At 40.1% G+C, this 25684-nt stretch overlaps 1 protein-coding gene across 1 annotated transcript in view; it reads left to right on the forward strand.

Annotated features, from left to right (window-relative positions):
- Window positions 1-16995: 16995 nt before the first annotated feature.
- CALCR (calcitonin receptor) overlaps window positions 16996-25684 on the forward strand; it is a gene marked incomplete at its 3' end in the record, with an annotated part of 66584 nt that continues 57895 nt past the window's right edge. Inside the window, exon 1 of the mRNA XM_079711356.1 lies at window positions 16996-17070. Coding sequence (XP_079567482.1) covers window positions 17020-17070 — 51 coding nt within the window. The 5' untranslated portion in view covers window positions 16996-17019. The remainder of the gene's footprint in view (window positions 17071-25684) is intronic.

A 25684-nucleotide genomic window follows, 5' to 3' on the forward strand; every position in this document is an offset into this window, starting at 1 on the left:
ATTGACAAACTTTAAACCTAATAGGAATTATTTTCTGTTGTGATTAACACAAAATAACCAGAGTGGTTAAAACATTTTAAATCATTTACCTAATTTGATTTCATGACAGAAAATCTTAGTTTTACTTTTTATTTTTAAAACTTACTACATTGACACCTTGTTTTGGAAAATATTTTGTTTTTGTCAGTTGAGCAAATATCAACATAATTTAGTAGATTTAAACTGCTTCAGCTTGCAATTACTAGTTCAGGGAGCCACTGTTATTATCTTATTTAGGGACCATCTATCATATTGCATGTAATAACTTAAGTGAATGCATAAAGATAGCATTAAAAGGTAAGATGAAAAAATCTCTCTAAGCCTTTCAATTTAATATCAAAGTTAATTTATTGTATAGGTCCCAAAGGAAGGACAACCTTATTAATTCATGCTTTCTAACCACTGAACATGTAGATGGTCTAAGTCCTTGTTCTTCTAATTTTCAAAACTCTATCAATTTACTTGGGAATTATTTTCTAAATATTTTTAGAATTTTAAACATAGTCCTTGAATTAAAAATGTAGCTGGAACAGAGTCCTTGATTCAAGTATCATTAATTGAACAACACTTAAGTCAAACCCCAACTGAAGAGTCCTTTAAAACTAACTTGAATTCTAAAATGAATTCCTAAAGGAATGCATGTATAAAATTTTCCTTGATGTTATAACGCTACAAAGGCAATGTTGAAAGATTTATACATTTCCCAATCATGACAATTATATATTATATCCTATAAAAATGAAAATCTTGGATCATGTTATATGTGTCTTACCAATTTTTCAGAGTGCTGTACTCCATAATTATGGTGTATCTAAAACTGAAAGACCTGTTTGGAAAAATATCTAGTATTGTTAACCTACAAATGAAGGTCACAAGGCTTTTATAGATGGTTTATGAAAATTTTTCTTGTAGCATCAGTGTTTGTGATCTGTTTGTCTATAATCACTGTCCACAGTTTTATTCTTAGCATGAACTAATAACATTTTTTTCTGTCAAGTCCACAACAGAATATGTATTTATTGAGTATACATTTGTGTACACATACATGCAGTAGAAGGCATAAATGTATGGGACAAGTGATTCTTGAATTCCTTTGCCACTCAAGTTACCCATAAACTGAAAGTGTGAGAACCATATATCTACACAATATCTAATTCCTTTTTGCCTGAAATTTTCACTTCATTAATTGATTCACTCTCTTCTGGCACCTGTTTTGGTATAATATAAGTGCAGTCTCTTTGAAATTATTTCCCAAAATATTCATGATTGCTGAGTGCATAGGTATGTTAGTCATTTTGTGAGTTGTGAGAAGTAGGAAAGTCTTAGTTTTTTCTGTACTGAGTACCTAGTTTATTTAATTTTGAACAAGGGAGTAGGAAAGAGGAACCCAAATCCCCAATTTTTAAGCCAGCTCTATAGAAGTTAAAATCAGGAAGACATTACTGCATAGTCATTAAGTACATGGACTACAAGACCTTCGAGATCTGATATTGAATCCCTGCTCTGCCACGTTCTCACCTGCAAACCTTCTCTCTTAGGATTGTTTTGAGAGAATTAATTTACGTGATGAGAATAAGGCCTCAAGCACCCACCATTCTAGGCACACAACTATTATCATACAAATAGGTCTTCACAAAAGCAGTACTCTACCTGTGATGCCCTAAGACCTGGACTTTCATTTTAAACAGGGTTAAGTCAAAATATTTCAATGACCCAACTCAATAGACCACTCAACTACTATTTACAGTCATGACTTTCGTTTTGTTTGACTTTCTAACCATCACGTTAGAATACAGTGTCAACAGAAGCAGAATTTAGGTTTAAATCCAACTAAATGGTATTAAAAACAATTGCATTTATGCTGTAATTAGAGTGTGTTGAAAAGCCCACCCTCCTTTGTGAGTCCACATGCCTTCTGACAGCCACACTTGTGAGATTGTAGTATATCCAACTGGAAAATATATTACATTTTGCTTTAACTCATCCCCTCCCCTTCTGCTGACTGAAAAAAATGTCTTTGGGTATATTCCAAATGGCAATAGAAGTTTTCATTGTACTTAGCATCTATGCTTCCATAAGATTCTTTGAGGGTATCCAATGACATATTGTAGCTTTAATCCTGGAACTCTTAAGCTATTCAGAGATTCGAGGTTTTGTGAAATTTGGAGCATTGATTCGTATAGATAAAACTGGAGAAGAGGTAGTTGTCTTCATCTTGTCCATGCGAACAGTTGTACGCGGGAATGCAAACGTCATCATCCTGATTCCAGTCCTGCACAAACAATGATGTAGGGGTGGTTTCTTGTGCTTGCTTCCTCGGTAATTCTTTCTTTCCTTGGGACCTGATTCAACTTCCAGTCTGTCTCAAGAACCCCAACATTAAGAGCGTGGATAGGCCTGCCTTACTTGACCATTCACTCTGCCCCTTTCAATCCTAGCTCACTACCCTTCCTGCTTTTCATTGCTCCGCCAGCTGGTGGCCCTTCTGAAATGCTGCTGTTACACTAATGCTTTCTCAGTCAGGTGTTAACTGACATGACAGCTTCACGCATCCACTTTTTACCACTTCCTCACCCTATTGTATGTTAACTGTGTGTGTGCTCAACGAGGGAGTGTTCGGCTGCCTTCTAATTACACTGCTTACTCTTCATTTTCACTAAACTAACCCTAATTTGGCTCTTTGGGACTTTATTCTTTTCTGATATTAGCCACTTTCTGGAAGAGAAGTTCTTGCTTAGGAAAGTAAGCTAGAAAGCCGAGACCCTTCAGCTCGCATACAACTCTGAGTAAGAGATCAAACAAAGACTTCATACAGAAATCTTTAGTTGTGACCAAAATCTAGTACCTGTCCCATAATGGTATACATTTCACCATTATTTGGTTCCCACACAGGCAGTACATCTGTAATAATTGTTAGTAGTTCATTCATGACCTCTGGCTGTTTAACTTATTTCCATTGAAATCTTATTATGTGTTTCTTTGTCTTCGTTTATGATTCGATTTTGTCTTATGCTTTTTCTTTTTGCCTTTCTATGATGATTTCAATACTCACCACACATGTGCTTACTACCGGGGCAAAATCACTGTAGTGAAGCATTTTAATGACAGCACTCTGTTTTTGATGGTAGCGCAAGGCAGCTTGGTCTTAGTGCTCTTTCACAAGGAATTGTGCAATGTCCCAAGGAAAAGAGAAGAGCTATTAAATAGCTGATAGCCCTGATGCAATGTCTTCTATTTCTTGGCCACGTTCTGGAGCTATCCAGGAATGGATGTCCTTAATGACTTCTTTCCAAGAAAATTCTCCAAAGAAATAAGGTGTCTTCGTCTCTCTAAGCAGTATTATTAAATGGAGCTTTTGTTGTTTGGCACACTGCCATTCAGAGGAGAGCCGTGATCTTGCCCCAGTGGGAGACAGAAGAGTACAAAATGTATCCTCTGGGTCCCAAGATCCTGACTGCAGGTTAGAACACAGGAATGGTCTGTCAGCAGTTTTCTCCCACAGAAAAGCCCCTTCAGTTTCCTCCTTCTTTCATCCCTGAATACTGAGTGTTGCAGAGCCTAATACTCCATTCTGTTGTCACCATCCTCCATCTTTATAGAATTGTAGAGTTACTGAAAGTTAGGGAGCTTATAGTAGTCTCTCATTTTCCACATCTCGCCAAATTTCCCACAAGTAGCTAATAGCAGGGCTGGGACTTGAATCCGTATATCCAGACTCCCATTCAAGTTATTCCCCCTCAGCCCCACCCCAGTCAGGTACTTTATCCTTTCCCTCTGTGTCAGTGATGAGCTCTGAATGATGCCAGTCATTTAGAGCTTTTTTTCTGGTGTCTTTCTCTTTATCATTTTTTATTTCTATTTTTAATTGTGGTAAGATACACGGAACATAAAATTGTCCATCTTAACCATTTTTAAGTATATAATTCAGTGGGCTTAAGTACCTTCACATTGTTGCACCAGCATCTACCTCCGGAACATTTTTCATCCTGCAAAACTGAAAATCATACCCATTAAACAGTTACCACCCCCTGCCCCATGCCTTCCCACTGTGGTGGTATCTCATTGTGGTTTTTATTTATGTTTCCCTTATGATTAGTGATGTCGAGCATCTTTTCAAGTGCTTATTGGCCATTTGTGCATCTTCTTTGGAGACATTCTATTCAAGTTCTTTGCCCAAATTTTAATGGAGTTTTTTCTTGTTGAGGGTTTTGGTTTTTATTTATTTACTTATTTTTGGATAACTTATATAACACTTGTCTCTTCCTGAGAAATGTCATGCTAAAAAAAAGATATAATTTCAAGATATAACATGGGTGTAATTTACATAGAGTTGCCAATCTGGCATTTTTTATCAAAGATAGATCACAAGCCTAGTCACTGAACAGTTTAAGCATTTATCTTTCTTACGTCTTAAAATGTAAGGATTATGGTAGACATAGAGGCCTAATTGTTTACAAGTACTATTTGAATGTCTGCTCAAGATGGCAGATCACAGATTTCACATACAGTGAGAGAAAGAAAAAAAAATTACTGAACAGAGGAAATAATATGTGGTTAAAGAATTCTTTCTGGCATTCTTTGCGTACCAGATGTTGCTGAGGTTAAATATTTTAACTACCTTATAGTCTGTTATTTTGCAGTCAGGGGTTGCCTTTATTTCAAACACAGATGTTGCAAATTTTAACTACTCAGCTACATTTAAATAATGTTACAATGATAGTGTATATTAATAAAGGCAAATGTGAATGTAAGAATTTGTTGTTCTCTCCCCTGCTGGTGGGAATTTCCAAAAAGCAAAACGGTCATAAGAAGTAAAATGGAAAACTTGGGCCATATTCTATAATATCACTGAAACTGTCTGCCTTTGTTTGTGTTTTGTTAGGAGTTGTTTTTATCGGTGTATTATGACTATTTTTTCACTAGTCATTGTGATTCATTTCCCTTTATAGTTTAGTAATTACATTTGTGAAATATATTTTTAACACCTAATCACCATCAGGGCACTCTTAAGAGATGTAATTAGAAAGACCATCAGACATTCTGTCTTAAATGTATCGCTAATTTAGTACTAACTCATTTTTTTTTATTGCAACTTGCTATTGGTATCATGAATGGAGCTTTAATTATAGAGAATGGTCCTCGCTGAAATGGCACTCCCATTGATTTAAGTGCCTTCTTTTAATTTATGGAGTATTCCTTTTGGGGGATTATTGTCAAACATTTTTTAATTATACTTCCAGTTACTGGAAGACAGATTGAAAGCAGGGCCAAACAATTAAGGTGTGATGAGCATAACTTTCCCTCCTCTCTACAGCTTTCTTATTCTGTGCTCCAAAGCTACACCACAGGGAACGTTCCTATTAGCAAGACTAAATAAAACCCCGAACCTACATTCCTAAACCAAATCACATTCGTTAAGTTTACTTCTTTGGTGTTCCTAATTAAATTTATGATTGGATAAGTCTTGTTTTATGTACCATAACTTCTTTATATACTTAATTTTTAAAAAGTGAACTGGCAAAGCAAGTCATAAACAAGTTCGTCACAAAGACCAAACTTTCTTTAATAAAGCAGGTTGCAAAATGTTCTCGTCACCTGAAATATTAGATCACCACTTTGAAATTGACTTGGACACCATCTATTTAGATAAGTGTCCTTTGGATCAGAACCTTGAACATTAGCTCTTGGGGTCATGGTGGGAAACAACTGCTATGATGGAAACTATATCATCATGGCTGACAGTTAGGGATCCAGTTTGGCTGACCATCCCTGATGTCATTAATCCTGCTTAATCTCCCTGCTTTTTCAAGGGAATCCAGCTAATTTTACAGAACCTTTTGAACTGCTTACACAGTCATGCAAAAGGATAATTTCCAAGGTGCTCAAATTTCAGGGAAATGGATCCTTAAATAATTTAATAAGAAAAGGAAAGCTTTGTAATGATTAAATTACATTTGATGGCACTTTTCTCTATTAGTAAATATATGCTACTGGAATTGAAAATACAGGGGCAAGCTTGTCCCTTGTAAGGTGGTAGGTGAAATATCTTTGTATGGAATCTCAGGAATGTGGGTGCATAAGGGTAGCTCCCATTCAGGCATTCTCTGTAGTCATAAGAGCAAGAAATGCATCTGATTCGGTAATATATAATGAGTAAATTTATAAATACAAAAAGTGCTCTCTTTACAACATGAGGAATATAGGCAATATTTTGTAATAACTATAAATGGAAAGTAACCTTTAAAATTGTATTAAATTTTTTAATTAAAAATAACTAAAAGAAAAATATTCTTAATCACTAGAATCAGAAATTTAAAAAAAATTTTAATTAAAAAAATAGTGCTCTCTGCCTTATTCCACCCCACCTCCATTTTTGCAAACACAAATGTAGAGATACATGCACAATGAATAGCAAGGTTATGGAAGAGAGGAGGGAAGTGGAGAATACCATGGCTGGTTTACAGCTGGTGAGCATCGGTATAACAGTGCCTGTGGTTAACAGCCAGCAATTGTTCTGACTGGTGGATGTTTAAGTAGCAACAGTTGTTAAGTATGTTGAATAACAGCACAGGTTATTTCTTTATTTAACCCATTTTGTTCCAGGCTAAGCACCTTCTACCCTAAGATATCCTTGAGATCAGAACCAAACAGAATTCCTGAAGGTAATTAAGAGAAATTGAACTGGGCAAGAAAATGAACTGTGGTCATGGGTTACTTCTATCCCAACTAGACCAAGCCTCAGAGGCTTCACTGGCAGAAGGTTGAATCCAGCTAGGGAAAACCTTTGATAGGGGGCAGGGTAGTAAGTTAGAGTGTACACTAGTTTGGGAATCTATGGTTTAAGTTTAACCAGAGCTCTTTCACTAACTTTCTAACCAATTTAAGGGAAGTCATTTCAGTGGGTTTTCAGTGAAAAGTTTGGAAAATTTGGACTTTAGAATCCCTTCCAGTTCCATCATCTAATCAAATCAGGCATATCTTTTTCTAAAAGAGGATTTTTTCAATAGTGTGTATAAGGACACCGTAATATGTATATAAGGACTAAAATCATAAACCTACCATTTTAAACTCTTGTTGGTATTTGGAGAATGGTTTGATATGTGTATGACATTGAATTCTACCTAAATATTTTAAAGTTTGACTTAAAGAGTTATTTGTGAAAGTGGACTTTCAAAACAAAGCACCAACTCAGTCATCTAATCATCAGATTTTCAGTAATCCAGACAAGTTATGGCAAAGTCCTGCAATTTCTATTCCAATATAACAAAGAAATGCTAATAAGTCTGCAACATTTGCCTATAACTACAGTCTTTTCTGCAAATAAAGAGAAGGCAACACACCTTTCATTCACTGAAATCAAAAGCCAACTATTAGCCAAGCTTGCCTGTTCATTCCTTGAGTATTTTTTGCACATTATTATTGGTAGATATAATTAGTAACAACAGCTAATTTAAATGAATTTAAAGGATCCATTGTTGCAGGACTTCTCAGAACCTTTAATATCCTAACATAAACATAAAACTTTTCCAGAAAAGAGCACATGGTATTTCACATTTCTCAAACCTTTTCCCAGTGAACTATTCCTTCCTTTTATTTATGAGTTATTAAATAAGTGGTCACAGGGATCATATTTTAGAGAACACAATGTGGAAATGCTGTTTATATTAATTTTCTATTGAAGGGTCAAATAGACCCAATATTTATCTAATTGTTATGCTATCTCTGTCGGCAAAAAACGTTTTTTATTTTATTGCAACTCAGAGCCAGTATTGGAGTAAGAAAAACTCTTAATTATGATCCAATTGTCTAATTTTATATTGATGTCCAGAAAGGTGCAGTAATGTGCTTAAGTGTCATGTAGTGAGTTTGAGGTGGGTCTAGGATTGGAGTATAGAGCCCTTATTCCTTAGCCCAGCGTTTTTTTTCCATTACACTTCACTGACTCCTCTTCCCATATCTGTCATCGCTGATCTCAACGGAAGTGCTTATAAAGAACATATGAAGACGCTAATAACAATTAGGTGCATTTTAGGGTCTCCAAATAGAAGACCCTGCTGACAATTCAAATTCCATTTGTCCAAAATTGAGTTTCCTTCTTTCTTGTTATACGGCAGTGTATATGTAAGGAATAAGAACATGGAGTTTGGAAACAACCCACTTAGAGCTTCTTCAATATATTCAGTGATTCCCGCATCCTCGTCTTTGTTCATACTGACCCTTTAGACTGAATTGTTTTTCTCCCAACCTCTCACATATTGAAATTAAACTTTATCTTGAGATGGCATTAAAGCACATGTAATAAGTTCATGATGGGTGTTTTTGTTTGTTTTTTGTTTTTTTTTTTTGCGGTACGCGGGCCTCTCACTGTTGTGGCCTCTCCCGTTGCGGAGCACAGGCTCCGGACGCACAGGCTCAGCGGCCATGGCTCACGGGCCCAGCCGCTCTGCGGCATGTGAGATCTTCCCGGACTGGGGCACGAACCCGTGTCCCCTGCATTGGCAGGCGGACTCTCAACCACTGTGCCACCAGGGAAGCCCAGAAATTCCAGTTTTGCTCCATGGAGAAGAAAAAAAGAAAATTTTAAGTAAAAGGGCAGCTCTTTCTCATGGCTTGCAGGCTTAATTGACTATCGTGGGTTAGAAATTGCCATTGAGCCCAAAGAGCATTTTCCAAAGTATATTCTGTACATGGATCAATAATTGTTATTATTAAAAATGTTTTTCAGGGTCAAACAGGTTTGGAGAATGAAGAGTTAAAGTCAAACTAGTGTTTTTGGTACAGGAAAATTAGATACTTTAAAGTGCTAATGTCTCTGGTACATATCTAAGCGGAATATAGAAAACGCTTAGTTTCCTAAACTTCTTTGGCCATGGAAACTTTATTTTATGCTGCTTCTCATGGGATTCCCACTATTCTATGGAGTACACTTTGGGAAATGCTGATCTATGAGCATAGACACATTATTTTCAGACACTGACGTTTCATATTCTTCCCCCAAAATAAAAATAGTGTAACTTTACTTTCCAAGGAAATCTGTTCTCTTTAAATGAAGAGTAGTCTATTTAATCACCATCATTGTATTAGTGATTTAGATGCTATTTATTCACTGGAGGAGTGGTTTCCACTAACCAGTACACCCCTGCAACACAGGGATACAATTTTCTAGAGATGAGATGAGTGATGGGTGCTCATTTGTGGACTCAGAGCAATGCACGTTCTGTTGTCGCACTCAGTGACTGAACCACTGTCCAAGGTTACCTTATTTCTGTATTCTAAACCAGGCTCCCCAATCAGGTGTTTAGATTCCACGTCCATCTGGCTTATATGTGGGCTTCCACAAGAGCTTTTGTTTAAAAAAAAAAAAAAGTGGTTAAAAGACATTTTGGAAACCACTGCCCTAAGTAGCTAAACTACTGAGACAGATCCAAGGGGGTCAATTTGCTTTACATATGGAAGTGTATTCTTCTCCTATTCAAGGAGGATATGGATATGGAATTGGTATGAAACTGGCATAGAAGTGAAGCTTTTTGTCCAAAACTAAAGAAATAATAAAAGCAGAAGCCGAAATAAGAATCTCTTGGCTCCATAATTAGGGCTCTTTGGGTAAAGAATAATCCTCCCTGCCTTACCAAATTCTGACCCGAATTCATCCCTTAAACAAAGCAACCAATACTTACTGACCATTTACTATGTTCCAGACTCTTTTCTAGGTTCTAGGGTTACAAGACTAAACAATGTCCTTGTTGTAGAGAATAGGAGAAACATCAAGAAGGAAGTAAATAATCTGATGTCAAAGTTAAGCTCTGTTCTGGTTTTCTTGGAGTCATCTTCCAGGTGTACCATATGACTGTCTGATCACAAGTTCTCTGTCTCACCTGTTCCCATTACAATTTGAAAGTTTCTAAGTTGCATGTTTATCTCCATTAGCTACTGTTTGCCTGATTTTGTCCTTTTCTACCTGGGTCCAGGTTCAACTTTCTAAGCTTAGAAAGTTAGAAAATTTCTAACTTCTAAAAAACTGAATTAGAAAATTCCTGCCTATCAAAAATTCCACATTAGTCTTTCTCTAGGTTCCACCCTGCAATCTACCTATCCTTTAATCATCTGTTCAGCTAATATTAGGGCTCTGTTCATTCATTTTGGGTTTTCCACAGCTGTTACTCTTATTAACTTTCTTCACTCTTTTTTCTCTTTCTTTGAAGAATCCTAAGAAGGTGAATTACTTCACTCCTCATTCTGGTTCTACTCTTTTTTGCCTTGTTTATCTCCCTTAAATTCTTAAAGCCCTGTCTTTCTTCACAACTCTACCTATGCGTTCTTTCTCCTATCTTCACAAATCACCATGAAACACCGCAACAAAAATCCCGTGTGCTGCAGCTAAGACCCAGCACAGCCAAAATAAATAAATAAATAATAAATAAATAAATAAATATTTTTAAAAACCCACTTTTCTCAAAGAGAGGCATATCTACAAGGTACTGTTTAAACCTGGACAATTACAGTTGAAATTTTCTGACTAGAGGCAGGTGCAGTACACCCCAGATATACTATAAAGTTACACATGAGGAATTTGTTAAGAGTTCAAAATAATGCAAGACCATTTAAAATTACAGACCTCTTCAATTAATAGGAAAAAAGAAAGGACTTTGTTTCTTGGCTAAACCTCTCTGTCATTTCCAAGTGTTCAGACTCAGATCTATTTTCATTCACCTTAGTTGTTCATGGTACACATGTAAACGCGGTATGTGGGGCTTTGAAAGCCTGGACCTCCCCTTTCCTAGGCCAAGATGACTACGCAGCTCCACTCACCTTAAGGGTGACAAGTATCCCACCGCTTCTATTGCTCCACACTGTAATGATACCGTTTAGTCAAAACCAAGCAACTGATACTTTATAAAATATCAAGTGACATCACATATGTCACATAGATAGAATAAGCCAATTAACTGCCTAATCGCCCCATATTCACCTTCATAGAGAAGCTGGCTTCTCACTGTGCTTAGCTCTCACATTTGGAATTAATGAGCTGGACTTTCATGGGAAGAGCAGATCTGGTTTTTAATTCTTAACACCTGTAATGTTCCATACATCCTGCTTCTCTCAGGGACGAAATCCTAGGACTATCATACTCAACAGACCCTTAGAAACTCATTGTACGTCTATGATTTCCTTCTTAAAAAGTAGGGGGCTTCCCTGGTGGCGCAGTGGTTGACAGTCCGCCTGCCGATGCAGGGGACACGGGTTCATGCCCCGGTCCGGGAGGATCCCACATGCCGCAGAGCGGCTGGGCCCGTGAGCCATGGCCACTGCGCCTGCGCGTCCGGAGCCTGTGCTCCGCAACGGGAGAGGCCACAACAGTGAGAGGCCCGCGTACCGCAAAAAAAAAGTAGGATCTAACTAAGGAAAGCTGTACCAATTTCACAGGTATGTGAACACTTCAAAAGTTCTACCTTTCACATCAGGAAATCAGTCTCATCCAGTACGCAGGTAATAATATTCCCAGTTAAGGGAGAAGAGCTCCTCCTCTTCCCTACTTCCCCTTGCTGAATTCCTTCATTATCTGTCCTTGTACCGAAGCTAGCAATCTAGGAGACTTTAATTTATCCCTTTTTATTTCCCTCCATGATCATATTGGTGCTTGTTGCTAAAGGGGGCCCTGTATTACTACATTCCTAGCCAAGGGTTTTATGCATTTCCTTAAAAGTTTGGAGGCAATCACTGAAGGAAGATATAATTACACTCATTTTGGTATAGGAAATGGGTTGGAGGGATGGCGACTTGAAGTAGGGAAACTGGTCATGAGGCTGTTGCTAGGGTCCTGATGAGAAAGATGGAGCTCTGAACTAAAGTGGTGGAGAAGGGTGAACACTTTAACAAGATACCAAAGGCTGATAGAATGGGAATCATGGAGACTAGATGTCAGGTATAAGGAAGTGGGTGGAATCAAGGACCATCCCTGGTTTCCTATTTGGACAGTTCATGGATAATTGTGGAAGTCACTGACATGGGGGTACAAGGAATCAAAAGGAAAAACAATACATTCAAGAGGGTTCTGTGCTTCCTAGAATTCATCAGACCACAAACCACCATTATTATCAAAAATAATAATCACGTGTGAGTGATTGTGTGAAGTGCCAGAGATACATAGATAGCTAAAACATAATCCTTTTCTGAAAGAGGTTTCGCATCTGGCTAGGTTGTTAAGTTGTGTACATACATAGATGAAAATGTGTGGCAGGCACACAAAGTGCCAAAAGGTGGTTTGGGTAACAAATTTTCTAGGCACTCAAAACCTACTTTACTACCCTTATTTTCACTTCCTGAGAAGCTCTAAGCTCCAGCTAAATTAAAGTTTTGTATTTCTTATTCTTTGGCTACCCCTAAATTTTTCTATCTCCGCATCTTGTTTTTAATCTGCTTTCTCTGCCTATGTAGGTCTTTGTTTTTTAAAACCCTATTCAGTTCTCAAATTTTAGGTCAAAATACAAATCCTTCTCTCGTTCCCCCAATCAGAAATGATCCTTTATGAAGCGCTGTATTTGTGCCATTTTATTGAACTTTTAACCCAGGCTGTATTATAGTTATTTTAGCACATGTCTTACATCATTCATATTGCTCCCTGCCCCCATCCCCCCCCATGCTCAGTTTCTTGTACTGAAACCACATCTCATCCATCTCACCCGTATTTGCATCCCTTGTAATGCTTCAGCTGTCAATACATGAATGTGTTTTCAACTTACTAGTGGGCTTGAAGTGTCAGAAACAAGGGGTAATGATCAGCATATAAGATGACACTTGAAAATTATACTTTCTCAATTTCCTGGCATGCTAATATATAAATTGAATACAATTTACTCTTGGGGACAAGTATATTAGGCACTGTATGGTCAGGCCACTCAAGATGGTTGTTTTCTTGCTCTCTGTACATCTCCCGATCCACCAGTCCTGCTTCTCTCACATGAATATCCAATCCCCTTAATTATAGGGCCTAATTAGTAACTGCCTACGTGCTCACCCCCTGCCCCAGCTGCTGATTTCCCTGGTAACTGAGCCAACATGACGTCAGTTCCCCTATAAATAGTAGCCTCTTTCTCTGCCCCGCCCCATCCGGTGGTGAAGGACGCTACCACGGCTTGCCTGCTCTCTGCTGCAAACAGTGGGGTGTTGCTCCAGGACGTTTTGCTTAAGAGTCCCCGTCCAATAAACCACTGAGTCTCTGTTGCTGTCTCCAGGCTCTTTGGTCCCAAGGCTGGGCAACTATAAGGCTTGCAGGCCTGCAAAGTGCAGCCCAACCACTGGTGAGCCAACCAGGAGGCCGAAAAAACTCCCGTGAGCGCCGAGATGTCGGAAAGTAAGGCTGGGGTATGGAAAGTTGCAGAGGTGATCCTGAGGAGGCCGTCCACTAGCGTGTGGGGCTCTGTGGCAGCTGACTACCATGGGAGATGTTTTTCTCTTCCGTCATACTGATGACATCCTGTTAACCTTAGAGCCTTCTTCTGGTGTGAAAGTAGCAGCCCCGTGCTCGTGGCTCATCTGACTGCATGGGGATGGCTGGTGAATACAAAGCGTAAGAACTTGGATTATCTATCAAATACTTGGATGTTAGCTGGTCGGGTAAGATGCGCATACCCCCGACCCACCACCCCTAAACAACTACAGACACAGGCTTTAGGGGTGTTACCTCAGGACCGGCTTGTCAGTTGGAGGTGGCCGGTTCACCAGAGGGTTTGGCTGGGGCCTGTGGCAACGGCAGAATGTCCTTGGCTTCTGGTCTAGCTGTGGAAGGGGGCAGAGCAACAGTATTGTTTCTTGGAACAACAGGTGTGTGCAGTCTACAGTGCGTTACAACAGGTGGAAGCCATTACTCGAGGTCTACGGAATCATAGAGTAATGCAAAAAAACCCCACATTAGGGGCTTCCCTAGTGGCACAGTGGTTAAGAATCCACCTGCCAATGCAGGGGACACGGGTTCGAGCCCTGGTCTGGGAAGATCCCACATGCCACGGAGCAACTAAGCCCGTGAGCCACAACTACTGAAGCCTGCACACCTAGAGCCCGTGCTCCACAACAAGAGAAGCCACCGTGATGAGAAGCCCGTGCACCGCAATGAAGAGTAGCCCCCGCTCGCCGCAACCAGAGAAAAGCCTGCGCGCAGCAATGAAGAACCAACGCGGCCAAAAAAAACCAAAAACCCTACTTTACTGGTGCATGAAGTTCAGGAATGGGCCAATACAAATGCCGTACACTGACATTTCCCCCTGCCCTACAGCCCCTGTGCTGCCAGGCTAATTGAAAGGATGAAGGGACTACTCAGCAACTGACACAGAAAACTCTCTCTTCCAACATGAGGATATGTCCCAGGAGCAATCGTCCCAGTGCTGACACGCTGTTAACCCAGAAGCAACTAGTGAACACAATCCAAGCTCAACTGTCCACCACCCAACGACTGCTGCTAAACGGTCGGTCAGGCCAATAACTTGCTTTTGCCCTTGACACAGGATCTACCCCCAGGGGAACACATCATAAATGACCCTAGGACTGGCAGGTAAGTTCCCAGTGGTTTGGGTTTGCTGCCTTGTGGGGAAGAGGATTAGAAAGGGATTTACACCGAGCTGATCTCCCTGTGCTATGCGGCTGCTTCCCACTAGCTATCTATTTTACGTTTGGTAGTGTATATATGTCCATGCCTTTCTCTCGCTTTGTTACAGCTTTGTGACCACCTAGAGGGGTGGGATAGGGAGGGTGGGAGGGAGGGAGACGCAAGAGGGAAGAGATATGGGAACATGTGTATATGTATAGCTGATTCACTTTGTTATAAAGCAGAAACTAACACACCATTGTAAAGCAATTATACTCCAATAAAGATGTTAAAAAAAAAAAAAAGGGATTTACAGATCTCACCTGTTTTCTACCCAGCCCCACCTAAAACTACTAAGGTAATTAATCCAGGCCCCCTACTGGAGAAAGGCACCATCATATTAACTCTGTGGTCCGTTGCTACAGGCCTCTCCGGTATTCGGCCCTGGCTGTGTGGACTGAGGATGGAGAGGTGGTGTGGTCCTGTGGCCAGGACAGAAACCACACGCAGGGGCCCTGTGATCTCAGCGTGCTCTTACTGCTTGTATTTTGCTTAATAGTCATGATCTCCCCTGTATTGTGCCTGTGAAACATCTTGCCTTCCCTCCTTAGTCTAAGTGGAGGGAATCTGTGGACTGAGTGACAGTGGTGGCCTCACTGTGAAAGGAGTTTGATTGGGTCCCTGTCGCGAGAGGACATTGTCATCCTCATCTGGACTTCCATGAAAAATTGACCTGATAAGTGCCTGGCTCCAAAGTTTGCCCACCTCTTGGACTCGTGATACTCTTTAGCCGCTGGTGTCTGTATTGCATGTGTGGTATTTGGTTGGAGTGTTCCTCTGTATACCTGACCCCAGGGATATCACGGAAAAGGGGCGGATCAAGATTGTAAGGGTCCTGCAGGGTGTGTAGGAGGGGAGTGTATCGTCAGGTCATTCAAGATGGCTGCTCCCTTGCTCTCTGTACATCCCCTGCACGACCAGGCTCTGCTTCTCTCAGGTGACTCTCCAATCCTCTTAATTATAGAGCTTAAACTACCTGCCTATGTGTTTGCTCCCTGCCCCAGCTGCTGGTTCCCCTGGTAACTGAGCCAACCTGATGTCAATTCCCCTTATAAATGGTAACCTCCTTCTCCCCCAAGTTGCAAAGCTCGCTGTCATGTCCTGCCTGCTATCAGCTGTAAAACGTGGGATATTGCTCCAGGACCTTTTGCTTAAGATACCCTCTCCAGGGCTTCCCTGGTGGCGCAGTGGTTGAGAGTCCACCTGCCGATGCAGGGGACACGGGTTTGTGCCCCGGTCCGGGAAGATCCCACATGCCGCGGAGCGGCTGGGCCCGTGAGCCATGGCCGCTGGGCCTGCGTGTCCGGAGGCTGTGCTCCGCAGCGGGAGAGGCCACAGCAGTGAGAGGCCCACGTACCGAAAGAAAAAAAAAAAAAAAACCCTCTCCAGTAAACCATGGGTGTTTCCACTGCTGTCTCCAGGCCATTTCTTTGGTCTCAAGGCTCACAGGCCTGCAAGGTGCAGCCCAACAGGCATACAGTGTAGATACTAGCTCAAGCCTAGCAGAATATGTAAAACCTAAAAGTGGTACAATGAGTAGAGTGTCAGACGCAATGATAACCACTCACCCCTAGTTGAAATAGTTTTCACACAAATCCCACTGACGAAATGTATATATTTAAAATTTTTTTCACTCTTTTATTTTTCCTTGTGTAAAATTACCTGCAGAGTAACAAAAAACTCTTGTTTGTGACAAAGCAGCCTGTTTCTGACTGTTGCGCTCTTGAGTAGGACTGGTGACCTCTTAGGGAACAAACAAGCCTTACTGTGGAATAAATTTATTCTTAATAGCAACTTGACGCTTGAAGAATTTGTAGGAAAGAAAAATACTCAAGGCTGCAAATAAGACTACTTAAATAAAAGTTGGCTTTTGATTACCTCGAAGGCATAGCTATTAATCCTTTACAAAGCACAGATTTTATTTGTTCATGTCCACTGAGGTGACTTTTTGTGGATGGTTCCATTGAAATTTTTCAGCAGTTCTTTTGATGCCATGTGTTAATTGAAGTCCACATTGATTGCTCTTGATTTCTCGGAATCTTTTATTTATGTCCTGATATGTAAAGGGGACTCCAGAATTTCTTAATGGGAGAACTTTAGACAACAACCAGACAAGCCTTCCTGGCTGAGAGGAAGGGCAATGGAACGTGCTGCTGCATTTGCCTCACAAGCTTACTGTACTTACATGGATTGTATTGAGGGTGTCTTTGGACATTGATCTTCTTCAAGTCAAACAGACAAGAAAAAAAGGCCACAGTCAATATTAGAGCTGTATTAATTTAAATGTCTTTGTTACTTTTATATTTTTCTAGGTCTTAGAAGACCGTCTGCAAAAACCCAGAATGAAGTTCACGCTTACACGCTGGTGCTTGACCCTCTTCTTCTTTCTGAATGTAAGTGAAACAAAGTTATTTTAAGCTATGTTAATCAAGAATGCTGAAGTAGTATGATTATGATTGGGCATTTGCAAGGGTAGACATTGTTCTCCAAAAACCAAACTATAATTTTCTTTAATGTTTTGTTAACAAATCTCCTCTTAATATTATTCAAGGAAAACTATTACTAACATTTCATACATGTTAACTTAATTTTAAGGGAATTTACATTTTGTAATGTTATACATCAAAGTTTATGGGAATGATTGCTAATGTAGCCCTTCTATACCTGTTTGAATGAGGATAGTTTATTTTATTATGTAAGACTGTCATGTTACTTTCATCTTCAGATAAAGTACAGCATAATTTGCTAAAAGTAATCCAGTACTTGGAAATGTAGGTACTTTCATGCTGTTCAAAATAAATTTTAAACAAGAATATTGTAGAAACTACTGGAATATTTTTTCATCTGTAGATGTCTAAGCCTTATGTCATATTCTATAGATGCAGAAGTATTGGTATATTCTATTCATACTGATATTGTTATTCATCTCAAATGAAATCCTATGTGATCAACTATATGTAAATATTTTAAATTTTTATTTCATAAAGCATATAGCTAGACATAGATAGAAGAAATGATAAAGTAACTACTAGATAATAAGAAAGTTTGAGTATTATCCAGTCACCGTTTTTTGGTTTTTGTTTTTTTTACGAAAAGTATATAACTTTTGGTATGTTTAAAAAAAAAGTCACTTTTTCAAGACTCTTACCTAATACATTTTAAAATTCAAAGACTGAAGGAATTTCATATATTTGCATGAGCACGACAGGTGTCTTATGGTTTGTGGGCATTTTTTTTTTATTAGCAAACATGATTGCAGAGGGTACTTAAATGGCTTTGTGCTCTCTTCACTGTAACATAAATTTTGCTTCTGTGTGTTTGGATTACCTATTGGATTTGGAGGGTTTGTCCATAAAAAATTTGATACATCAGTTTCCTTCTAAAACATTCATTATGTTCCACATTGATGCTCTCTAGAGAAAAGGAAATTTTTAAATGACGTTGACTTTAATTATTCTAAAATGTCACTTTTTTTTATGATCTTAATTTATTCAAAGTTACATCGTAATTTTTTTTCTACATCTTTATTGGAGTATAATTGCTTAACAATGGTGTGTTAGTTTCTGCTTTATAACAAAGTGAATCACTTATACATATACATATGTTCCCATATCCCCTCCCTCCCTCTTGCGTTTCCCTCCCACCCTCCCTATCCCACCCCTCTAGGTGGTCACAAAGCACCGAGCTGATCTCCCTGTGCTATGTGGCTGCTTCCCACTAGCTATCTACCTTATGTTTGATAGTGTATATATGTCCATGCCTCTCTTTCGCTTTGTCACAGCTTACCCTTCCCCCTCCCCATATCCTCAAGTCCATTCTCAAGTAGGTCTGTGTCTTTATTCCTGTCTTACCCCTAGATTCTTCATGATATTTTTTTCTTCTTAAATTCCATATATATGTGTTAGCATACGGTATTTGTCTTTCTCTTTCTGACTTACTTCACTCTGTATGACAGACTCTAGGTCTATCCACCTCATTACAAATAGCTCAATTTTGTTTCTTTTTATGGCTGAGTAATATTCCATTGTATATATGTGCCACACCTTCTTTATCCATTCATCTGATGATGGACACTTAGGTTGTTTCCATCTCCGGGCTATTGTAAATAGGGCTGCAATGAACATTTTGGTACATAACTCTTTTTGAATTATGGTTTTCTCAGGGTATATGCCCAGTAGTGGGATTGCTGGGTCATATGGTAGTTCTATTTGTAGTTTTTTAAGGAACCTCCATACTGTTCTCCATAGTGGCTGTACCAATTCACATTCCCACCAGCAGTGCAAGAGTGTTCCCTTTTCTCCACACCCTCTCCAGCATTTATTGTTTCTAGATTTTTTGATGATGGCCATTCTGACTGGTGTGAGATGATATCTCATTATAGTTTTGATTTGCATTTCTCTAATGATTAATGATGTTGAGCATTCTTTCATGTGTTTGTTGGCAGTCTGTATATCTTCTTTGGAGAAATGTCTAGTTTAGGTCTTCTGCCCATTTTTGGATTGGGTTGTTTGTATTTTTGCTATTGAGCTGCTTATAAATTTTGGAGATTAATCCTTTGTCAGTTGCTTCATTTGCAAATATTTTCTCCCATTCTGAGGGTTGTCTTTTGGTCTTGTTTATGGTTTCCTTTGCTGTGCAAAAGCTTTGAAGTTTCATTAGGTCCCGTTTGTTTATTTTTGTTTTTATTTCCATTTCTCTAGGAGGTGGGTCCAAAAGGATCTTGCTGTGATTTATGTCATAGAGTGTTCTGCCTATGTTTTCCTGTAAGAGTTTGATAGTTTCTGGCCTTAAATTTAGGTCTTTAATCCATTTTGAGCTTATTTTTGTGTATGGTGTTAGGGAGTGATCTAATCTCATACTTTTACATGTCCCTGTCCAGTTTTCCCAGCACCACTTATTGAAGAGGCTGTCCTTTCTCCACTGTACATTCCTGCCTCCTTTATCAAAGATAAGGTGACCATATGTGCGTGGGTTTATCTCTGGGCTTTCTGTCCTGTTCCATTGATCTATCTTTCTGTTTTTGTGCCAGTACCGTACTGTCTTGATTACTGTAGCTTTGTAGTACAGTCTGAAGTCAGGGAGCCTGATTCCTCCAGCTCCATTTTTCGTTCTCAAGATTGCTTTGGCTATTCGGGGTCTTTTGTTTTTCCAAACAAATTTTGAAATTTTTTTGTTCCAGTTCTGTGAAAAATGCCAGTGGTAGTTTGATAGGGATTGCATTGAATCTGTAGATTGCTTTTGGTAGTAGAGTCATTTTGACAATATTGATTCTTCCAGTCCAGGAACATGGTATATCTCTCCATCTATTTGTATCATCTTTAATTTCTTTCATCAGTGTCTTGTAATTTTCTGCATACAGGTCTTTTGTCTCCTTAGGTAGGTTTATTCCTAGATATTTTATTCTTTTTGTTGCATTGGTAAATGAGAGTGTTTTCTTGATTTCACTTTCAGATTTTTCATCATTAGCATACAGGAATGCCAGAGATTTCTGTGCATTAATTTTGTATCCTGCTACTTTACCAGATTCATTGATTAGCTCTAGTAGTTTTCTGGTAGCATCTTTAGGAGTCTCTATGTATAGTATCATGTCATCTGCAAACAGTGACAGCTTTACTTCTTCTTTTCCAATTTGGATTCCTTTTATTTCCTTTTCTTCTCTGGTTGCTGTGGCTAAAACTTCCAAAACTATGTTGAATAAGAGTGGTGAGAGTGGGCAGCCTTGTCTTGTTCCTGATCTCAGTGGAAATGGTTTCCGTTTTTCACCATTGAGGACGATGTTGGCTGTGGGTTTGTCATATATGGCCTTTATTATGTTGAGGAAAGTTCCCTCTATGCCTACTTTCTGCAGGGTTTTTATCATAAATGGGCATTGAATTTTGTTGAAAGCTTTCTCTGCATCTATTGAGATGATCATATGGTTTTTCTCCTTCAATTTGTTAATATGGTGTATCACGTTGATTTTGCGTATATTGAAGAATCCTTGCATTCCTGGGATAAACCCCACTTGACCATGGCGTATGATCCTTTTAATGTGCTGTTGGATTCTGTTTGCTAGTATTTTGTTGAGGATTTTTGTATCTATGTTCATCAGTGATATTGGCCTGTAGTTTTCTTTCTTTGTGACATCCTTGTCTAGTTTTGGTATCAAGGTGATGGTGGCCTCGTAGAATGAGTTTGGGAGTGTTCCCCCCTCTGCTATATTTTGGAAGAGTTTGAGAAGGATAGGTGTTAGCTCTTCTCTAAATGTTTGATAGAATTCCCCTGTGAAGCCATCTGGTTCTGGGCTTTTGTTTGTTGGAAGATTTTTTTTTTTTTCTTTTTTTAGATGTTGGGGGTAGGAGTTTATTAATTAATTAATTAATTTTTGCTGTGTTGTGTCTTCGTTTCTGTGCGAGGGCTTTCTCCAGTTGTGGCAAGTGGGGGCCACTCTTCATCACGGTGCACGGGCCTCTCACTATGGCGGCCTCTCTTGTTGCAGAGCACAGGCTCCAGACGCGCAGGCTCAGCAGTTGTGGCTCACGGGCCTAGTTGCTCCGTGGCATGTGGGATCCTCCCAGACCAGGGCTCGAACCCGTGTCCCCTGCATTAGCAGGCAGATTCTCAACCACTGCGCCACCAGGGAAGCCCCTTGTTGGAAGATTTTTAATCACAGTTTCAATTTCAGTGCTGTGATTGGTCTGTTCATATTTTCTATTTCTTCCTGATTCAGTCTTGGCAGGTTGTGCATTTCTAAGAATTTGTCCATTTCTTCCAGGTTGTCCATTTTATTGGCATAGAGTTGCTTGTAGTAATCTCTCATGATCTTTTGTATTTCTGCAGTGTCAGTTGTTACTTCTCCTTTTTCATTTCTAATTCTATTGATTTGAGTCTTCTCCCTTTTTTTCTTGATGAGTCTGGCTAATGGTTTATCAATTTTGTTTATCTTCTCAAAGAACCAGCTTTTAGTTTTATTGATCTTTGCTATCGTTTCCTTCATTTCTTTTTCATTTATTTCTGATCTGATTTTTATGATTTCTTTCCTTCTGCTAACTTTGGGGTGTTTTTGTTCTTCTTTCTCTAATTGCTTTAGGTGCAAGGTTAGGTTGTTTATTCGAGATGTTTCCTGTTTCTTAAGGTGGGATTGTATTGCTATAAACTTCCCTCTACTGCTTTTGCTGCATCCCATAGGTTTTGGGTCGTCATGTCTCCATTGTCATTTGTTTCTAGGTATCTTTTGATTTCCTCTTTGATTTCTTCAGTGATCACTTCGTTATTAAGTAGTGTATTGTTTAGCCTCCATGTGTTTGTATTTTTTACAGATCTTTTCCTGTACAATTACAATTATCTAGTCTTATAGTGTTGTGGTCAGAAAAGATACTTGATACAGTTTCAGTTTTCTTAAATTTACCAAGGCTTGATTTGTGACCCAAGATATGATCTATCCTGGAGAATGTTCCATGAGCACTTGAGAAAAATGTGTATTCTGTTGTTTTTGGATGGAATGTCCTATAAATATCAATTAAGTCCATCTTATTTAATGTATCATTTAAAGCTTGTGTTTCCTTATTTATTTTCATTTTGGATGATCTATGTATTGGTGAAAGTGGAGTGTTGAAGTCCCCTACTATGAATGTGTTACTGTCGATTCCCCCTTTTATGGCTGTTAGTATTTGCCTTATGTATTGAGGTGCTCCTATGTTGGGTGCATAAATATTTACAATTGTTATATCTTCTTCTTGGATCGATCCCTTGATCATTATGTAGTGTCCTTCTTTGTCTCTTCTAATAGTCTTTATTTTAAAGTCTATTTTGTCTGATATGAGAATTGCTACTCCAGCTTTCTTTTGGTTTCCATTTGCATGGAATATCTTTTTCCATCCCCTTACTTTCAGTCTGTATGTGTCTCTAGGTCTGAAGTGGGTCTCTTGTAGACAGCATATATATGGGTCTTGTTTTTGTATCCATTCAGCCAATCTGTGTCTTTTGGTGGGAGCATTTAGTCCATTTACATTTAAGGTAATTATTGATATGTATGTTCCTATTCCCATTTCCTTAATTGTTTTGTGTTCGTTATTGTAGGTATTTCCCTTCTGTTGTGTTTCTTGCTTAGAGAAGTTCCTTTTGCATTTGTTGTAAAGCTGGTTTGGTGGTGGTGAACTCTCTCAGCTTTTGCTTGTCTGTAAACGTTTTAATTTCTCCATCAAATCTGAATGAGATCCTTGCTGGGTAGAGTAATCTTGGTTGCAGGTTTTTCTCCTTCATCACTTTAAATATGTCCTGCCAGTCCCTTCTGGCTTGCAGAGTTTCTGCTGAAAGATCAGCTGTTAACCTGATGGGGATTCCCTTGTGTGTTATTTGTTGTTTTTCCCTTGCTGCTTTTAATATATTTTCTTTGTATTTAATTTTTGACAGTTTGATTAATATGTGTCTTGGCATATTTCTCCTTGGATTTATTCTGTTTGGGACTCTCTGTGCCTCCTGGACTTGATTAACTATTTCCTTTTCCATATTAGGGAAGTTTTCAACTATAATCTCTTCAAATATTTTCTCAGTCCCTTTCTTTTTCTCTTCTTCTTCTGGAACCCCTATAATTCGAATGTTGGTGCATTTAATGTTATCCCAGAGGTCTCTGAGACTGTCCTCCATTCTTTTCATTCTTTTTTCTGCTCTGCAGCAGTTATTTCCCCTGTTTTATATTCCACATCACTTATCCATTCTTCTGCCTCAGTTATGCTGCTATTGATCCCATCTAGAGTATTTTTAATTTCATTTATTGTGTTTCTAATCGTTGCTTGATTCATCTTTAGTTCTTCTAAGGTCCTTGTTAACTGTTTCTTGCATTTTGTCTATTCTATTTCCAAGATTTTGGATCTTGGAATCCAAAATTCCAAGACTGCCGATTTCCTCTTCATTTGTTAGGTCTGGTGGGTTTTTATCTTGCTCCTTCACCTGCTGTGTGTTTTTCTGTCTTCTCATTTTGCTTATCTTACTGTGTTTGGGGTCTCCTTTTTGCAGGCTGCAGGTTCATAGTTCTCGTTGTTTTTGGTGTCTGTCCCCAGTGGCTAAGGTTGGTTCAGTGGGTTGTGTAGGCTTCCTGGTGGAGGGGACTAGTGCCTGTGTTCTGGTGGATGAGGCTGGCTCTTGTCTTTCTGGTGGGCAGGTCCACGTCTGGTGGTGTGTTTTGGGGTGTGTGGACTTTTTATGATTTTAGGCAGCCTCTCTGCTAATGGGTGGGGTTGTGTTCCTGTCTTGCTAGTTGTTTGGCATAGGGTGTCCAGCACTGTAGCTTGCTGGTCGTTGAGTGAAGCTGGGTGTTGGTGTTGAGATGGAGATCTCTGGGAGATTTTCGCCATTTGATATTATGTGGAGCTGGGGGGTCTCTTGTGGATCAGTGTCCTGAAGTTGGCTCTCCCACCTCAGAGGCACAGCACTGACTCCTGGCTGCAGCACCAAGAAACTTTCATGCACACGGCTCCTCAATTTGGGATGATTTGTTGTCTATTCATGTATTCCACAGATGCAGGGTACATCAAGTTGATTGTGGAGCTTTAATCCGCTGCTTCTGAGGCTGCTGGGAGAGGTTTCCCTTTCTCTTCTTTGTTCTCACAGCTCCCGGGTCTCAGCTTTGGATTTGGCCCCGCCTCAGCGTGTAGGTCGCAGGAGGTTGTCTGTTCTTTGCTCAGACAGGACAGGGTTAAAGGAGCAGCTGCTTCGGGGACTCTGGCTCACTCAGGCCGGGGGGAAGGGAGGGGCATGGGGGAAGGGAGGGGCATGGAGTGCGGGGCGAGCCTGCTGCGGCAGAGGCCGGCATGACGTTGCACCAGTCCAAGGCGCGCTGTGCGCTCTCCTGGGGAAGCCGTCCCTGGATCCTGGGACCCCGGCAGTGGCGGGCTGCACAGGCTCCCCAGAAAGGGGGCGTAGACAGTGACCTGCGCTCGCACACAGGCCTCTTGGCGGTGGCAACAGCAGCCCCAGCGTCCCATGCCCGTCTCTGGGGTCCGCGCTTTCAGCCGCAGCTTGCGCCCGTCTCTGGAGCTCCCTTAAGCAGCGCTCTTAATCCCCTCTCCTCGCGCACCAGGAAACAAAGAGGGAAGAAAAAGTCTCTTGCCTCTTTGGCAGGTCCAGACTTTTTCCCGGACTCCCTCCCGGCTAGCTGTGGCGCATTAGCCCCTTCAGACTGTGTTCACGCCGCCAACCCCAGTCCTCTCCCTGTGCTCCAAGCCTCAGCTCCCAGCCCCGCCTGCCCCAGCGGGTGAGCAGACCTCTTGGCCTGGTGAGTGCCGGTCGGCACCGATCCTCTGTGCGGGAATCTCTCCGCTTTGCCCTCCGCACCCCTGTTGCTGTGCTCTCCTCCACGGCTCTGAAGCTTTCCCCCTCTACCGCCTGCAGTCCCAGCCCGTGAAGGGGTTTCCTAGTGTGTGGAAACCTTTCCTCCTTCACGGCTCCCTCCCACTGGTGGAGGTCCCGTCCCTATTCTTTTGTCTCTGTTTTTTCTTTTGCCCTACCAGGTACATGGGGAGTTTCTTGCCTTTTGGGAGGTCTGAGGTCTTCTGTCAGCATTCAGTAGGTGTTCTGTAGGAGTTGTTCCACGTGTAGATGTATTTCTGTGGGGAGGAATGTCTAAAATGTCACTTCTTAGATACATTACTAACCACTACTAATGTATTTATTGAATTCTATCGACCTGATTTCCAAATGGCCTTTAAAAACTATCAGTTTGTGTCGCCGCATTCCATTAGCCTCATCTACTTTTACCAAAACTACCCACTCACTTTCTCTTCTTACCTGCAGTAATACAATAGGCTTAGAACAGTGCTTGGCACTTAGTGAGTGCTGAAAAGATGGTAGTGATGACGACAATGACAACAATGATGAAGACATAATGCTTCTCAGAAGAACCTACTTTATGTTGTTGTTGTTCACTTAGCTGTATTCTCCTATTTGTGTTGAGTTTATGATAATATACGGCAGTTTTGTTTATATAATGCTCAGGTAGAAAGTACATAGGACACCAACCAGGCATCTGAT

This window comes from Hyperoodon ampullatus, assembly GCF_949752795.1.
Source record: "Hyperoodon ampullatus genome assembly, chromosome: 9".
NCBI classification, from domain to species: domain Eukaryota; kingdom Metazoa; phylum Chordata; class Mammalia; order Artiodactyla; family Ziphiidae; genus Hyperoodon; species Hyperoodon ampullatus.